Source organism: Halichoeres trimaculatus, unplaced genomic scaffold, assembly GCF_033239565.1.
Source record: "Halichoeres trimaculatus isolate MK-OKI-2021-1 unplaced genomic scaffold, fHalTri1.1 fHalTri1_scaffold_20, whole genome shotgun sequence".
Lineage (NCBI taxonomy): Eukaryota > Metazoa > Chordata > Actinopteri > Labriformes > Labridae > Halichoeres > Halichoeres trimaculatus.
The window spans coordinates 9,686,645-9,702,520 of NW_027437198.1; the positions used below are offsets into that span (position 1 = coordinate 9,686,645).

The 15,876-nt window shown below is 42.8% G+C and overlaps 2 protein-coding genes across 2 annotated transcripts; both read left to right on the forward strand.

Moving 5' to 3' along the window:
• Positions 1-451: 451 nt before the first annotated feature.
• LOC141809204 (keratin, type I cytoskeletal 13-like) lies at positions 452-3,132 on the forward strand. Its single transcript, XM_074696100.1, has 7 exons — positions 452-754; positions 1,403-1,485; positions 1,954-2,110; positions 2,268-2,429; positions 2,546-2,671; positions 2,823-2,897; positions 2,983-3,132. Exons 1-7 carry the CDS (start codon positions 542-544, stop codon positions 3,130-3,132), a joined length of 966 nt encoding a protein of 321 aa, XP_074552201.1. The 5' UTR covers positions 452-541.
• Positions 3,133-9,326: 6,194 nt separating this feature from the next.
• On the forward strand, positions 9,327-12,401 carry LOC141809212 (keratin, type I cytoskeletal 13-like). Its single transcript, XM_074696110.1, has 7 exons — positions 9,327-9,554; positions 10,350-10,432; positions 11,276-11,432; positions 11,590-11,751; positions 11,864-11,989; positions 12,089-12,163; positions 12,252-12,401. Exons 1-7 carry the CDS (start codon positions 9,342-9,344, stop codon positions 12,399-12,401), a joined length of 966 nt encoding a protein of 321 aa, XP_074552211.1. The 5' UTR covers positions 9,327-9,341.
• The last annotated feature ends 3,475 nt before the right edge of the window (positions 12,402-15,876 follow it).

A 15,876-nucleotide genomic window follows, 5' to 3' on the forward strand; every position in this document is an offset into this window, starting at 1 on the left:
GCCTGGGGCTTTTCATGTGCTTTGATGTTTTGATACGAGCTGGAATCCTTCTGTTTGCACTAACAGGTGAACACACTAATGATGGGTGGATTCTACATTTCTCAGACACACCTACAGCCCATCTACCCTCTTGAGAGTCAACAAGGACAGGTGTCTCCACCCAAGTTTAAGCACCATCCATCCCCCCTCCTCCTCTCAGGCTCATCAAACAGTATAAAACATCAGCAGCTCTTTGAGCTTCACAGTGTCTCCTCTCCTCAGCTGTAGCAGAAAGACATCCTTCTCTACCATCTCCATAATGGCTTCAAGGTATCGAGGCAGCAGCAGTAAGTCCATGTACACAGGCTCTGCAAACTCACCCAGGATGTCTGTGGGCTCTGGCATGTCTATGATGAGCTCAGGTGCTGGATTTGGGGGTGTACAAGATATGACCTTCAAGTACCTTGGAGGACAGTCTTTGGCCCCTGGAGCTGGTAGAGGTTCTGGGTTCTTTGCTAGTGCTGGCATTGGAGGCGCAGGAGGTGCTGGAGGTGCTGGTGGTATGGGTGGAGAGATGGACATCTCTGCCAATGAGAAGATGGCCATGCAGGACCTGAACAGCCGTCTGGCTGCTTATCTGGAGAAGGTGCGCAGCCTGGAGGCAGCCAACGCTGAGCTGGAGGCAAAGATCAGAGAGTTCCTGGAGAGGAAGACCTCCCCCTCCTCCAGAGACTACAGCGCCTACTACGCCACCATTGCAGATCTGCAGGGACAGGTAGGTTCATCTCTGACATGCACAGTCATCTTAGTCATTTTATCATTATGCAGACACTTCCATAACACATGTACTATTCCGTTTATCAATTACCCTGGAGATGAGTATCCCCCACAATATATATATATATATATATATATATATATATATATATATATATATATATATATATATATATATATATATATATATATATATATATATATCATAATAACCTGGAACAGTAAAAGTTATGAAACTGAAATGGCCTCAAAAGTAGATCATTTATGTTTCATTACTCAATAATTGTGAGTGTGATAGCTGCGCAAGATTAAACCAGGGTATATGTGATAAGGTGCAGTCTGAAGTGAGTTACATCATCAGTAATTACCTGATAATAAACAGTGTTACCTACTGTTCGACAGCTGACATGTTCTGTCATTGTTCATAGCCATCAGTGCTGTGTTGTTGGAGCTTGTTGAACAGGACTTGGAGTGTGTGTGTGTAAGTGTGTGCCTACGGGGGGGGGGTTAAGCAGACTCAAACTTAGAGGTAAAGAACAAGAGATTAATCCAAGGATGTCTCTTTGATATTTTACATTGCGTGAAGGTAAAGAAAAGCTAAACATGAAAATGTTTAAAGCATTTCTTTCGTCTGTCACTTTTCCAGATCCAGGATGCTACCACTGCTAACGGCTCCATATACCTCTCCATTGATAACGCCAAACTGGCTGCAGACGACTTCAGGCTCAAGTGAGTGAAACATTGAGATTAGTTTAAATGTGAATTATAGACCTGTTTAACTTAAACTCCTAAGTTAGAGATTTGCACACAGTCGGAATAATGTAATCATGTCTTTGAAATACTAAGAAGTTAGCAAGTTGGTTACTTAGCATCTTATGCTAAGTGACAGGAAGCAATTAAATGCAGAGACACGAAGTGATGGTAGCTTACCTTGAAGTGAATTGGCTGCTATGAACTCACTTGCTTAAATATTTTAAATGCAGGAGAGACATAAGACAAACTTCCTGATGAAGGTGATAAAGTTTAAAATCTTTCAGTTAATTTCAAACTGTAGCGAGATACTCAACACTGTGGTGTCCACAAATTAGTGAACAACCTACATAAAATTTCAATGGCTTTTATTGCAGTTTAGTTTTTAAAAAATGAATTCCCAAATGACAGCGTTATTGACTTTTCATGACCCTGTCCTCGGTGCAGGTATGAAAACGAGCTGGCCATGCGCCAGTCAGTTGAGGCGGACATCGCTGGGCTGAGGAGAGCCCTGGACGAGCTGACCCTGGGCAGGACAGACCTGGAGATGCAGATCGAGGGTCTGAAGGAGGAGCTGATCTACCTGAAGAAGAACCATGAGGAGGTCTGTGAATCCCTCTACAAAGTGAAGGACTCTGAATACTGGGGCATAAAATATTTCATCAACCTCATCTACAAATCAAGCTCTCTCTGTTTGAGAGAACATTTCAGTTTCAGTCTGTCCAAAACCTTCATTATTGTTTCTCTGATTTGCTCTGTAGGAGCTGCTGGCCATGAGGGACCAGATGAGCGGTCAGGTGAATGTGGAGGTGGACGCTCCTGCAGGACAAGACCTTACTAAGATCCTGGAAGACATGAGGGAGCAATATGCTGCTCTTACTGCCAAGAGCAACAAAGAACTTGAGGCTTGGTTCAATAAAAAGGTGAGACTTTACCTGAAACACCAGTCCAGAAATTAAATGAGTGTTTGTTATTTTGTGTCTGAAATAGATAACATATATGTGTCCTGATCACACTGTCGTCTCTGCCCTCCACACAGTCAGAGGATTTGAACAAAGAAGTGGCTGAAAGCGTAGAAACCATCTCAACATCAAAAACTGAAATCACAGACCTGAAGCGTACGCTGCAGGCTCTGGAGATAGAGCTGCAGTCACAACTCAGCATGGTGAACACACACACACACACACACACACACACACACACACACACACACACACACACACACACACACACACACACACACACACACACACACACACACACACACACACACACTGCTAGGACAAAGAAAGTGAACTGTCTCCTTTCTCCTGCAGAAAGCGTCTCTGGAAAACACCCTGGCTGAAACTCAGAACAGCTACTCCATGAAACTGGCAGGATACCAAAACCAGGTGAGCCAGCTGTCAGACATCACTGCTCAAAATGTCGCTGCTTGTTACACTCCAAGATATCAACTCTATTCTGCCTCTACCCAAGGTGACGATGTTGGAGGACCAGCTGTGCCAGCTGAAGGCTGACCTTGAGAGACAGTCTGAAGAGTACCAGATGCTGCTGGACGTCAAGACCAAACTGGAGCAGGAGATTGAGATATACAGGAGGCTGCTGGATGGAGAGGGTGGCAGGTAAGAGGAAAAAAAGGGTTGTTCACCGGATGTTCCTGCAGGATGAAAGTCTTGCTGGTTTCTCTTGTGAAGTCCAACAAAAACAGAGAAAAAGAGAAAATTTATATGTCAAGATAAAAGATTGTTTGTGACATTATTAGTTTTATTCAATTTATTTGATACACTAGAATAGAGCTATTATTCATTTTGTCTTTTGTCCTTTAGAAATAAAAAAAGAACCTAAATGCATCTTTATCAGCCATGTCACGTTGTTGTCTTCGTCATGTATGTTGTCTCCTTGCAGCTCTGGCTCCGGCTCCGGCTCAGGCTCCGGCTATGGCTCCGGCTCTGGCTTCGGCACTGGCGCCAGCTCTCGCTCTGGTGCTGGCTCAGGCTCTGGTGGTGGCTCCAGCTCTGCCTCTGCTTCTGCCTCCTCCAGCTCTGTGACAGTTTCAACTCCCCCTGTGTCCACTTCCATCACCAAACAGAAGATTATCACTGTCGTAGAAGAGGTTGTGGACGGGGTGGTGGTCAGCTCTAAAAGCTCTGAGATCACCAAGGAGCTGTGAGCTCCTGCAGGCGGCACACCCACTCAGCTTACAATGAAACAAACATCCAAATAAAGTTTGCTGCGGTGCTTCAAAGAATAAAGTTGTTTGTTGTGATGTGTTTTAAAAGAGTGAAATTGCAGTTCCTCTAACGGCCACTAAGTGCTGCTGTTGATGAATGTTTGCAGAGGGCCACAACAGAACAATCACCAAGAAAACAGTCATTAAATTTTCACTTTGAAACCCTGCATTGGTTCAAATTACATGATACATGTACAATACATGTTCTGTAAGCACTCTGTATCTCTCAAAAAGAAACAAAACAGAAAAAGAAAAAACAACCTGGCACTCTGCCATAAGACTTTCTGATATCTGGTTCTGCAAGACTGCACCCTTATGATTAGATATAATTATTTGAAGCTTAAGCTGAACAATGTTAGATATCCTGATGTGTTTCATGACAAGCATTATTCAGATGTCTGCCCATGTGACATGTGGTGTGATCTTTTAGTTGACTTGTTTAGAAAAACTGTCATTTTCCTGATAATGATCCAAATCCTGTCTCTCTGATTGAAGTTTAGAGGTAGATTATGATTATTGAATTAAAAAGGAAACAAAAAGCCCTTTTCAAGTCTTCTGAATGTGCCATTACGCCTCATGTCACATTCATCCTTTCACACATGAATTTATACAGTGATAGCTGAGGCTAATATAAAGAGGGCCTATTAGTACTGCAGAGGGTAGTCAGCATTAATGAATCACTGACTATTAAAGGGCACCACCCTCCCTGGTGGAGCATCTGTTATAATTTTCATTTATTTAAAGGTCCCATATTTTGTAAAAATCACTTTATTAAGTCTTTTAGTAAAATTTGTGGGTCTTTGGTTTTCCTCCCAGCCCACAAAATATGATATTTAATGACCAAACCTGTACTTAGTAGTGCTTGTGAATATAAAATCCTGACCTAAAACGAGCTGTTTGGATTTTGGGGATTTGCCGACGTCAGCGATTCCTTTTTATGACCAATCAGAAGCAAGTCTGACCTGATTGGTCCACCGGAGCAGATGCCCCCGAACCTCCTCCCCGCCCACTCCCCTCCCTGCTGCTGGAGAGAATGCTGAAATTGAAGAGCCATCACTGCTCTGTTTTTGGCTGTAAACAGCCACATAGTTACATCATGCACAAGCTTCCCATGTCGAAAGAGGACAAGAGTAAGTGGCTAGAGTTCATTTATCAGGGAAATGTGCCAGCTACACTCTAAAACTGTGCAGGTGTGTACTAGTCACTTCACGGCCGACTGCTTTTCCAGCTTTGGACAGTATAACAGAGGGCTAGTGAATAAACTTGTCCTGAATCCAGGCGCATTACCAACCATCAGCCAACAAACCTCAGACCCTGGAAATGTGAGTATTTTAAATGCTGTGTGCTGTGGAGCAGATGTAAGAGCTTTTCCTCAGTGTCCCCCTGTCTCTGTGTTAGCTTCAGGATGCTAACTGTAGCTGTGGTTAGCCTGTTGTTTTAGCCTGTAATGTTACGGCTTTACTGTTTTCTAAATATTGTGCACTCTTTTTTTTATTATTTATTTTATTTATTTATTTATTTATTTATTTTTAAACATTGTGCACTCTGAGCTTGTGGCGCTGCTCTCAGTGACGTGGAAGAGCGGGGCGGTATCAGTGACGGCTCATTTACATATGGAGGCCACGCCCACTAAATCAGAGCGTTCTGAACAGAGGGGCTATGAGAGCCTGGAAACAATGCTGCTGTGCTTGATTTATTGGCTTTTTGGACCAAAAAATGTTACTACCATTTCATGAAGACATCAATGATCCATATTAAACTGCAGAAAAGGAGCAGAATATGGGACCTTTAACTATTACCTAAACACCCACCGGCCACTTCTTTAGGCACACCTGTCCAACTGCTTGTTTACACAAATTTCTAATCGGCCAATCACATGGCAGCAACTCAATGCATTTAAGCATGTAGACATGGTCAAGACCATCTGCTGCAGTTCAAACCAAGCATCAGAAAGGGGAAGAAAGGTGATTTAAGGGACTTTGAATGTAGCATAGTTGTTGGAGCCAGACGGGCTGGTCTGAGTATTTCGGAAACTGCTGATCTACTGGGATCTTAACCCACCACCATCTCTAGGGTTTACAGAGAATGGTCCCAAAAAGAGAAAATATCCAGTGAGCAGCAGTTCTGTGGGCCAAAATGCCTTGTTGATGCCAGAGGTCAGAGGAGAATGGACAGACTGGTTTGAGCTAAAAGAAAGACAACAGTAACTCAAATAACCACTGGTTACAACCGAGGTCTGCAGAAGAGCATCTCTGAACACACAACACGTCCAACCTTGAGGCAGATGGGCTACAGCAGCAGAGGACCACACCGGGTGACCCTCCTGTCAGCTAAGAACAGGAAACTGAGGCTACAATTCACACAGCAACACCAAAACTGGACAATAGACGATTGAAAAAACATTTCCTGGTCTGATGAGTCTGGATTTCTGCTCCACATTCAGATGGTAGGGTCAGAATTTGGCGTCAACAACATGAAAGCGTGGATCCATCCTGCCTTGTATCAACGGTTCAGGCTGCTACTGGTGGTGTAATGGTGTGGGGGATATTTTCTTGGCTCACTTTGGGCCCCTTAGTACCAACTGAGCATGGTTTAAAGTCCACAGCCTACCTGAGTATTGTTGCTGACCATGTCCATCCCTTTATGAGCACAGTGTACCCATCTTCTGATGGCTACTTCCAGCAGGATAACGCTCCATGTCATAAAGCTGGAATCATCTCAGACTGGTTTCTTCAACATGACAATGAGTTCCCTGTACTCAAATGGCCTCCACAGTCCCCAGATCTCAATCCAATAGAGCACCTTTGGGATGTGGTGGAACGGGAGATTCTCATCATGGATTTTCAGCCGACAAATCTGCAGCAACTGTGTGATGCTGTCATGTCAATATGGACCAAACTCTCTGAGGAATGTTTCCAGGACCTTGTTGAATCTATGCCACCAAGGATTAAGGCAGTTCTGAAGGCTAAAGGGGGTCCAACCCGGAAATAGCAAGGTTTACCTAATAGATAAGTTTTGATGACAGTTACCGAAATTGTGAGAAACATCTAAGTGTATTTAGGAGATTGATTGCAAGAGACTGGCCAAAATTCATATGTTCTTCTTCACTTTTTGTGCTGTAATTTGTTGACTGACCCCATCATTGTGATACAGAAAGGAGAAGAAGGCGCTGCACAGCACAAAGAAAAAAAAAACAAATGTGAACATAGATCAGTCTCTTTAGGGAAAACTGTTCATGCAGTGCTGTGGGAATTACAGGTCAGTGCAGTCTTCCTACACCTCCTTATGTTCCTGTTTGCTGGGCCACAAATTCTCATCTGCATCACATTTTCTCAAGATCTTCTTTGTCCACAAAAAGTCTGAGTGATTGAGTAATTAGTTGTCCTCCCAACTTTGGCTGCATCCTTCAACCAACCGTAGGCTAATGATTGGGAACAAGGTCGAAAACCATGATAGATCTTTATGTGTTTTCACTGTCCGTACAGAGGAAAGTACACAGATATACCTGCGAGTTGATAGTTCATGAGATGAATCTTTGAGCTATTTCAGAAAACTGGTTGATCATTGGTTAAACTAATTCTTCACAAATTTCTATTTGTTGGAGAGAGTCAAGATTGACCAGGGAGTGATAAACCAATCCAGACAAATTTAGAAAAAAAGTCTGATGGAAATGTGTGGAAAGCTGTTTGACATGTAATGATAACTTGTTCAACCTTTTTGCATGTAATGACTTATGGGATGAACTAATAACCAAATGTTGTGGAGGGAGACTATCCAACAGAGACCCACGATAATCCATTTTGATCAACATGACAGAAGCAGCTGATAATGTAGGAAACAGCAGAGAATTGTACAGAATCATTTTCATGGATGTCCCAAAGTATTTGCAACTTGTTTGAAAGAATGTGAAAAGGCTTTTTCAATGTGCATTCGTGGCCCAATGATGTGAAGATTGAATGAGTAGTTTTGTGAATTTTAATTCTTACCTGAGAAATGAACCAAAGCAACTGAATAAAACTGTAAGTCTGAACCACCACTGGCCTAAGATCTTACCATAGTGGGGTAAAGCTTGACTATGTGATGCTTGGGTCTAACCATTCAGAGCCCAGCCAAGAACCTTGTGGGCTCTTGGCAACCACCTTGGACTTGGGTAGGGGTTTGTAAGGCCTAAATATTTTCTAACAATACGTCTCTGGTGTCTAGTTCTAATCCTGTATTCAGGTGGTTTTTTTTTAATATTTTGGAGGAGGGAGTGGGCAAGGGCATGAGGTATCAAAGGAATTAAGGCTTTTAAACTTGAAATTAGCTACAGATGGTTGAGAAAGTTCAGGATTACCCAGGAATATCAAGGCCAAGTATTTCTGAATGTTGTAAAAGCACAAAGCCAAGCTAAATGTTTTGTCTATACCTTATCAAAATATTTGTGTGTGGACGTAAGAGATCTATTATGAAAGGCAGGCTTCATGTATGTTCCAAAACAGACAGAGGTAGTGATTTTAACCCAAACCCAGTTGTCCTGTCACATTAACCTGACTGGGATGTTATCTAACCCCTACATGAGGTATCACTAAGTGGTTACATATTGTCCCGAAGTCTAGTCCATTTCATGTATACCTGTGAAACCAGTGTTGACCAGCAGTTTTGAGTAAAAAGGAATACTTATCGTGTTGGCTGCAAATGGTTTCACCCTGATTATTTGGCAAACGTTAAACTTGGAGTATTTTACCGTTTGTCATGACTCAGGTTATGATTCATGAATGAACCACTTTGCCAAAAAGGCTGTTTCACCAAATAAGTGGTTTACTCTCTTAATCCACTTAAACTCTTCCCACCACAGCAACCTGCAGCCAATAATCACCCAACCCTGCTGTCATAATAACTGAAATAACGGCTGGGGAGTATTTTGAGGAAGGTCAGTTTTTACAGTTTCTAATTATTGGTTGGATTTGTTTTATATGAAGTGAGTGATCTTTAAATCTGAATGTCATCCTAGTCTGAACTTGTCTGCAGCTCTTAATGTCCTTTAATCTTTTGATTCAGGCTGAAATCCTTCTGTTTGGACTAACAGGTCAACACACTAATTAAGGGTGGATTCTACATTTCTCAGGCACACCTACAGCCTATCACCCCTCCTAAAAGTAAAGAGGAAAGGTGTCTCCACCCAAGTTTAAGCACCATCCATCCCTGCTCCTCCTCTTCTCAAACTCATCAAACAGTATAAAACATCAGCAGCTCCTTGACCTCCTCAGTGTCTCCTCTCCTCAGCTGAAGCAGAAAGACATCCTCCTCTACCATCTCCATAATGGCTTCAAGGGCTCGAGGCGGCAGCAGTAAGTCCATGTATGCAGGTGGATCTTCTGGGACTTCATTCAGAATGTCCTCTGTTGGGCCTGCCATGTCCATGTATGGAGGAGGTGCAGGTGCAGGTTCAGCAATCTTTGGTTTTGGAGGTGTCAAAAGTTACGGTGGTGTTGGAGGAAATGCAGGCATTGGTATCTTCCGGTACCTTGGAGGGTTGTCTTCAATGCCAGTTAGCAGGAGTTCTGGGTTCTCCTTCGCTAGTGCTGGTATTGGAGGCGCTGGAGGCGCTGGAGGTGCTGGTGGTATGGGTGGAGAGATGGACATCTCTGCCAACGAGAAGATGGCCATGCAGGACCTGAACAGCCGTCTGGCTGCTTACCTGGAGAAGGTGCGCAGCCTGGAGATGGCCAACGCTGAGCTGGAGGCAAAGATCAGAGAGTTCCTGGAGAGGAAGACCTCCCCCTCCTCCAGAGACTACAGCGCCTACTACGCCACCATTTCAGATCTGCAGGGACAGGTAGGTTCATCTCTGACACGCACACATTTAGTCATCTTATTGTTATGCAGACACCTCCATAACACATGTACTATGCTGTTTTAAAATTACTCTGGAGACAAGTAACCCCTACCATTTATATATCAACTGCAAACCTGGGACAGTAAGAAGTTAGTAAAGTGCATTTAATGCACCAACATTTGTGCTGAAATTGCCCCCCAAATATAGAGCATTTACATTCATACAATTTCATAGCTGACATTTTTGACCAAGGGGACGAACAATACAAGCAAGATTTTAGATTGGAGGGAAAACCTTAGTAGGTGCCACTGTGTGCTTTAAGCTGGTTTGTCCGCAGGTGCTGCCATCTTGTGCCAGATGAAAAGCTTCTTTTTGATTTTTTTAAAGAACATTGAATATTCAGCACTGTCAGAGTGACGTATGAACCAAGAGCTTAGGCCTTCTGATTCATTTAACCCCTGAGGACAAAAAGGAAAAGCAGATTCTGAGTATGAAAGAAGAGAGACTAAACCAAGGATGTTTCTGAAAAAGAACCCGTAAAAGCCATCATGTGAACACACCCCCTGTTACATGTGATCAAATTAGGTTTAAAGGAGGGTTATTCTTTGTTGTTAATGTTCTTTATCTGTTACAGCTCACAGCCATTAAAATATGGTATCATTTACTTTATGGTGTACAAATCTTTGCACAAGCAGGTTTTTACAGAACTATTGATACTTCATAAAACATGAACATGAATAAAAAGGTCATACATGGAAAAAGTCAAAATCATATCTGACTGCTTTTTTTCCCCAGATCCAAGAGGCTACCAAAGAAAATGGCTTAATTTACCTCAATATCGATAACGCCAAACTGGCTGCAGACGACTTCAGGCTCAAGTGAGTGAAACAATTAGTGCAGTCTTCATATGTGTATTGTGATGTCACCAACTTGTTTCTTCAGCTGACTTTTCAAGCCATCAGCATGGGCGTTTATTTTTTTTTATTTGTTTGTTTGTTTGTTTTTTAACCTCAACCTAGTTTTGTTCATGTGAGAATGAGGTGGGGGCCTTTAGCCTATTTGTAGACAGCTACAGGGCCACAGGTGACAGTCACGTCAGCCATGTCCTTATGGGGGCAAAACTCACAAGTTTAATAAATAATTACAATAAATGGAAATACTCTGTATAATTTCATCAGTTGTTTCTGGTACAGAGTTTTTGAGCCCTATCATTTCCTGGTTGTCAGCGTAACCTCTTTACCAATAACCACCCAGTTCTTTGCAAAGTTATGGAAGGTTAGCCACCTGAAAGGTGATGTGGATAGGCATTGTTCACATTAGGTGAGAACACAGGACCTTAATTGATGTGTTAATATTTGAACTTGTAGAGCTGATAGCTGCTCTGCTTTGCTTGAGAAGAGGTTTGATTTTTATTTTTCTATCTCAAATGTTGTTGTTTTTTCTATTTGAGTCTGTTGATAATGGTTGGCAAACTATTTAGAAGAAAACACTCCTACCATAGAGAGTTAGCACTTTGCATTTCAAAAAAGTAGATATGAACTAGCTTGGAACAGCCACATCTTGCTGCATTGAAATTGTGACCATTACTTTCTGTTGTTTCCTGATTTAAAATCTATTCACTACATCCTCACTTTGTGTGTTTTGGGGGTGGGATTAATTTTCAAGAAATAATTCTCAAGTGACAGCGTTATTGACTTTTCATGACCTTGTCCTCGGTGCAGGTATGAAAACGAGCTGGCCATGCGCCAGTCAGTTGAGGCGGACATCGCTGGGCTGAGGAGAGCCCTGGACGAGCTGACCATGGGCAGGACAGACCTGGAGATGCAGATCGAGGGTCTGAAGGAGGAGCTGATCTTCATGAAGAAGAACCAGGAGGAGGTCTGTGAATCCCTCTACAAAGTGAAGGACTCTGAATACTGGGGCATAAAATATTTCATGGACCTCATCTACAAAACAAGCTCCCTCTGTTTGAGAGAACATTTCAGGTTCAGTCTGTCCAAAACCTTCATCATTGTTTCTCTGATTTGCTCTGTAGGAGCTGCTGGCCATGAGGGACCAGATGAGCGGTCAGGTGAATGTGGAGGTGGATGCTCCTGCAGGACAAGACCTTACTAAGGTCCTGGAAGACATGAGGGAGCAATATGCTGCTCTTACTGCCAAGAGCAACAAAGAACTTGAGGCTTGGTTCAATAAAAAGGTGAGACTTTACCTGAAACACCAGTCCAGAAAATAAATGACTGTTATTTTGTGTCTGAAATAAAAAGCATGTATTTGTCCTGACCACACTGTTGTCTCTGCCCTCCACACAGTCAGAGGATTTGAACAAAGAAGTGGCTGAAAACGTAGAAACCATCTCAACATCAAAAACTGAGATCACAGACCTGAAGAATACGCTGCAGGCTCTGGAGATAGAGCTGCAGTCACAACTCAGCATGGTGAACACACACACACACACACACACACACACACACACACACACACACACACACACACTGCTAGGACAAAGAAAGTGAAACGGCTCCTTTCTCCTGCAGAAAGCGTCTCTGGAAAACACCCTGGCTGAAACTCAGAACAGCTACTCCATGAAACTGGCAGGATACCAAAACCAGGTGAGCCAGCTGTCAGACATCACCGCTCAAAATGTCGCTGCTTGTTACACTTCAAGATGTCAACTCTCTACTTCTTCTTCTACGTAAGGTGACGATGTTGGAGGACCAGCTGTGCCAGCTGAAGGCTGACCTCGAGAGACAGTCTGAAGAGTACAAGATGCTGCTGGACGTCAAGACCAAACTGGAGCAGGAGATTGAGGTGTACAGGAGGCTGCTGGATGGAGAGGGTGGCAGGTAAGAGGAAAAAAAGGGTTGTTGTTCCTGCAGGATGAAAATCCAACAGGTTTCTAATGTGAAGTCCAACAAAAACAGAGAAGAGAGGAAAATAATCTGTCAAGATAAAGGATGTGTGGCATTATTATTTTCTTTTAACTTCATTTTGGGAACATGTTGAAATAAATATCTTTCGTAAAACCAAAGATCTCATTTAATGTTTTATACTTTTCTGCTGGTATCACATTATTTATTCTGCTTGAAGTTCTTCACCATAGACACCACAGTTTGTCACTTGGATTAACAAAAATGTTTTTCTCCTGCAGCTCTGGCTCCGGCTCCGGCTCCGGCTCCGGCTCCGGCTCCGGCTCCGGTTCAGGTTTTGGCTTCAGCTCTGGCTATGGGTCTGGCGGTGGCTCTAACTCTCGCTCCGGTTTTGTCAGTAGCTCCAGTGCCGGGGCTGGCTCTCGCTCTGGCTATGCGTCTGTAACCACCTCTGGCTCTGGCGGCAGCTCTGGATTCGGGTCTGATGGCTCTGGGTCTGGCTACGTGTCTGGGTCTGGGTCTGGCTCTAGCTCTGGATTCATGTCTAGTTCCAACTCTGGGGTTCGTTCTGGCTCCGGCTCTGCTTCTGCTTCCTCCTCCAGCTCCACTGCCACTAACCCCTTAACTGTCACCAAGCAGAAGATTATCACTGTCACAGAGAAGATTGTGGATGGGAAGGTAGTCAGCTCCAGCAGCTCTGAGATCACCAAAGCCCTGTGAGCTCCTGCAGGAGGAACGCCCACTCAGCTTACAATGAAACAAACATCTAAATAAAGTTTGCTGCAGTGCTTAAAAGAATAAAGCCGTCTGTTCTGATGTGTTCCTTATGATTTAAACTGCAGTTCCTCTAATAAACACAAGTGCAGCTGTTGCTGAATACTTACAGGGCATAGACCGTAATTTAAAAAACTGGACGTCATCTTGCTAGGCTCAAAGTGAGGTTGCCACAAAAACTGTTCCCCCTAGTGGCTTGCTACAGTGCATGTAAAAATAATCAATCTCCCCAGTCATTCCCAGATGGGCTGTGGTCAAAGTTAAAAACATGAATACACCTGATGGAGAAGTTTCTCACATCTGATCGTTGTGGTGATTTGAAGACATCAGTTGGCTGCCTTGTATTCAAGTCCTCTTTTTTTCTGAAAAGTTTTGTTTTCATTAGTTGTTAGAGGTTAAAAACAAGGCTCTACATCATGTTGATAATGACTGACAGCTGACGTTCTTGTGTTTTATTTCTCAGGGATTGTAAAATATTCCGGGAGGGAGCGCCAATGAGAGATTAAACTCTCGAAAGAAAAAAAAATATACATATGTTTTTGTCACCCAGCTCCACTCAGATTCTCTCTGAGTCCCTCACAGTCTTTAATGCCCAGACTCTGGCTGCACAACTTATACCAATGGCTGTGCCAGTGACGGGGTATTTTGACTTCAAACTGTACAAAACAGCTGAGCCATGCTGTCCACTGTAAATACAGTCTACGCTACAGAGGGCCACAACAAAACTATTTAATCTAGGTGACAAATTGATGACCAAGAAGAAACTCTGTTATCTTTATACCACAAACACAAAATGAACCCACAATATAGCAAAGCTATATATGGAAGGGTGGTGTATTTTTTATGGAATCAAATTTGGTATCCCTAAAAAAATTCAAAAATCCAAAAGAATATTTTTTATGTTTCTATTGTGGCAAATCAGTAATTTGGGGCCCCCAGCCAAAGAAAGAAAGAAAGAAAGAAAGAAAGAAAGAAAGAAAGAAAGAAAGACAGAAAGAAAGAAAGAAAGAAAGAAAGTATCAATTTTCTGTGTTGATCTGTGGGGCCCCATAATTTGTAGGTGTTGTGGGCCCACAATGCCCATGTGTAAAGACGTCTCTGATCCGTACAAATATAATAATTCACTGAATTACTGGTCCAAATAAGGCTGAAGAATATCTACTTAATTTAAACTAGTTTTCTGACTAATGGGGCTTTTATCAATAATGTGGGGACTGATTTAACTCCTGAGTGGCATGACATCAGTTATATAAGAGTAATATTGGTAACACTTTGCTATAGAGGTCTGCAAATTTCATCACACTTAAGTAATAATTAGATAAAGTTTTTTCTTATTTCATGGAATTAGCACATAACTTCTTTAAAATAAACGTTTCTGCTATTTCCAGAGAATCAGGTGATAAATAGCTGCTTAGTTCTTGAATCCAGAAGTTTGGTTCATTGCTTGCTCTGATAATTAACTTTAAATGTTAAGTGAATAATTAAAGTTTCACAATAAGCAGTTGATAGTTAGCTATTTGTGATTTAATTTTACCAACTTCTTTAGTACCCAGTTTGTTGATGTGCATTGAGATCACATGCAAAATAATATACCTTTATGATAAGTCCTATATTGTTTTACATGATACAACTGAAGGCTTCAGATGTGATATTCACCAAGAGTGGGGTTGTAAATTGGCCCGATTGTGATAGAATAGAATAGAAAATACTTTATTTATCCCCGAGGGGAAATTCAGGAGTCACCGCAGCATTTAAGAAAACAAAAGTAAGAAAGAGTATAGAAAGTGCAAAAAGGTCCATAAGAAATTAGATGACGACATCCCGTCCACCACTCGTCCACCACTCTCCAGCCCAGCCAGTCTCCACCTCCACAGGGTCCAGGACTGAGCCTCCCCAGCAGTCTGTTCAGTCTCTGTCTCCTGGATCCTGTCTGCTCACAGCAGGCCAAGCTCCTCCGATGTGTCGCGGCGTCCGATGTCTGCTCCGTCAGCCACGTCCGTGAACAGCATGATGCCGCTGGATTAGCACAGCTAGCTCGTCCATCCCCCGGAGCGAGATCCCACGTTCCCAACAACGATGGATGGAAGGACAGGTCCACGTTGTCACCTCCCAGCTCACATCCGAGAACCAGCACGTCGTCCTCACATCCGAGAACCAGCACGTCGTCCTCACCGCCTCCTCCTCAGCTCGAGGGAAATCATCAAGCCCTACACTAGTTAGCATTGACATGCTACAGGCTGCTAACAGCTAATTTTGCATGTAAACAATGCAGCCATGGTTACATGTAGGATCTCCAGACAAACACAGGAGAAAAGTAGTAAAAAAATACCGCCGAAGCCACAAAAAGTTTGGTGTCCATGACCAACAATGAACCATACAAAGTGATGATCAACTCCAAATACAAAGATGACGAAAAAGAGACGAAAAAATTACAAGAAACGGACAAAGACGAGAGAGCTGCTGCAACAGGCAGCTACTTGGGTAGCGCCTGATAGACACTGTGAGTACAGGCACACTGCAAAACAGTATCTGGACAGAAGTTATGTGCTAATTTTCACCAAATTCTCATAATTCTCATTCCAAAGAAACAATCAATCGATCAATCAATCAGTCTCTATTTGTATAGCCCAAAATCACAACAAACGTTATCTCAAGACACTTTACAAAAACATTTGCAGGTC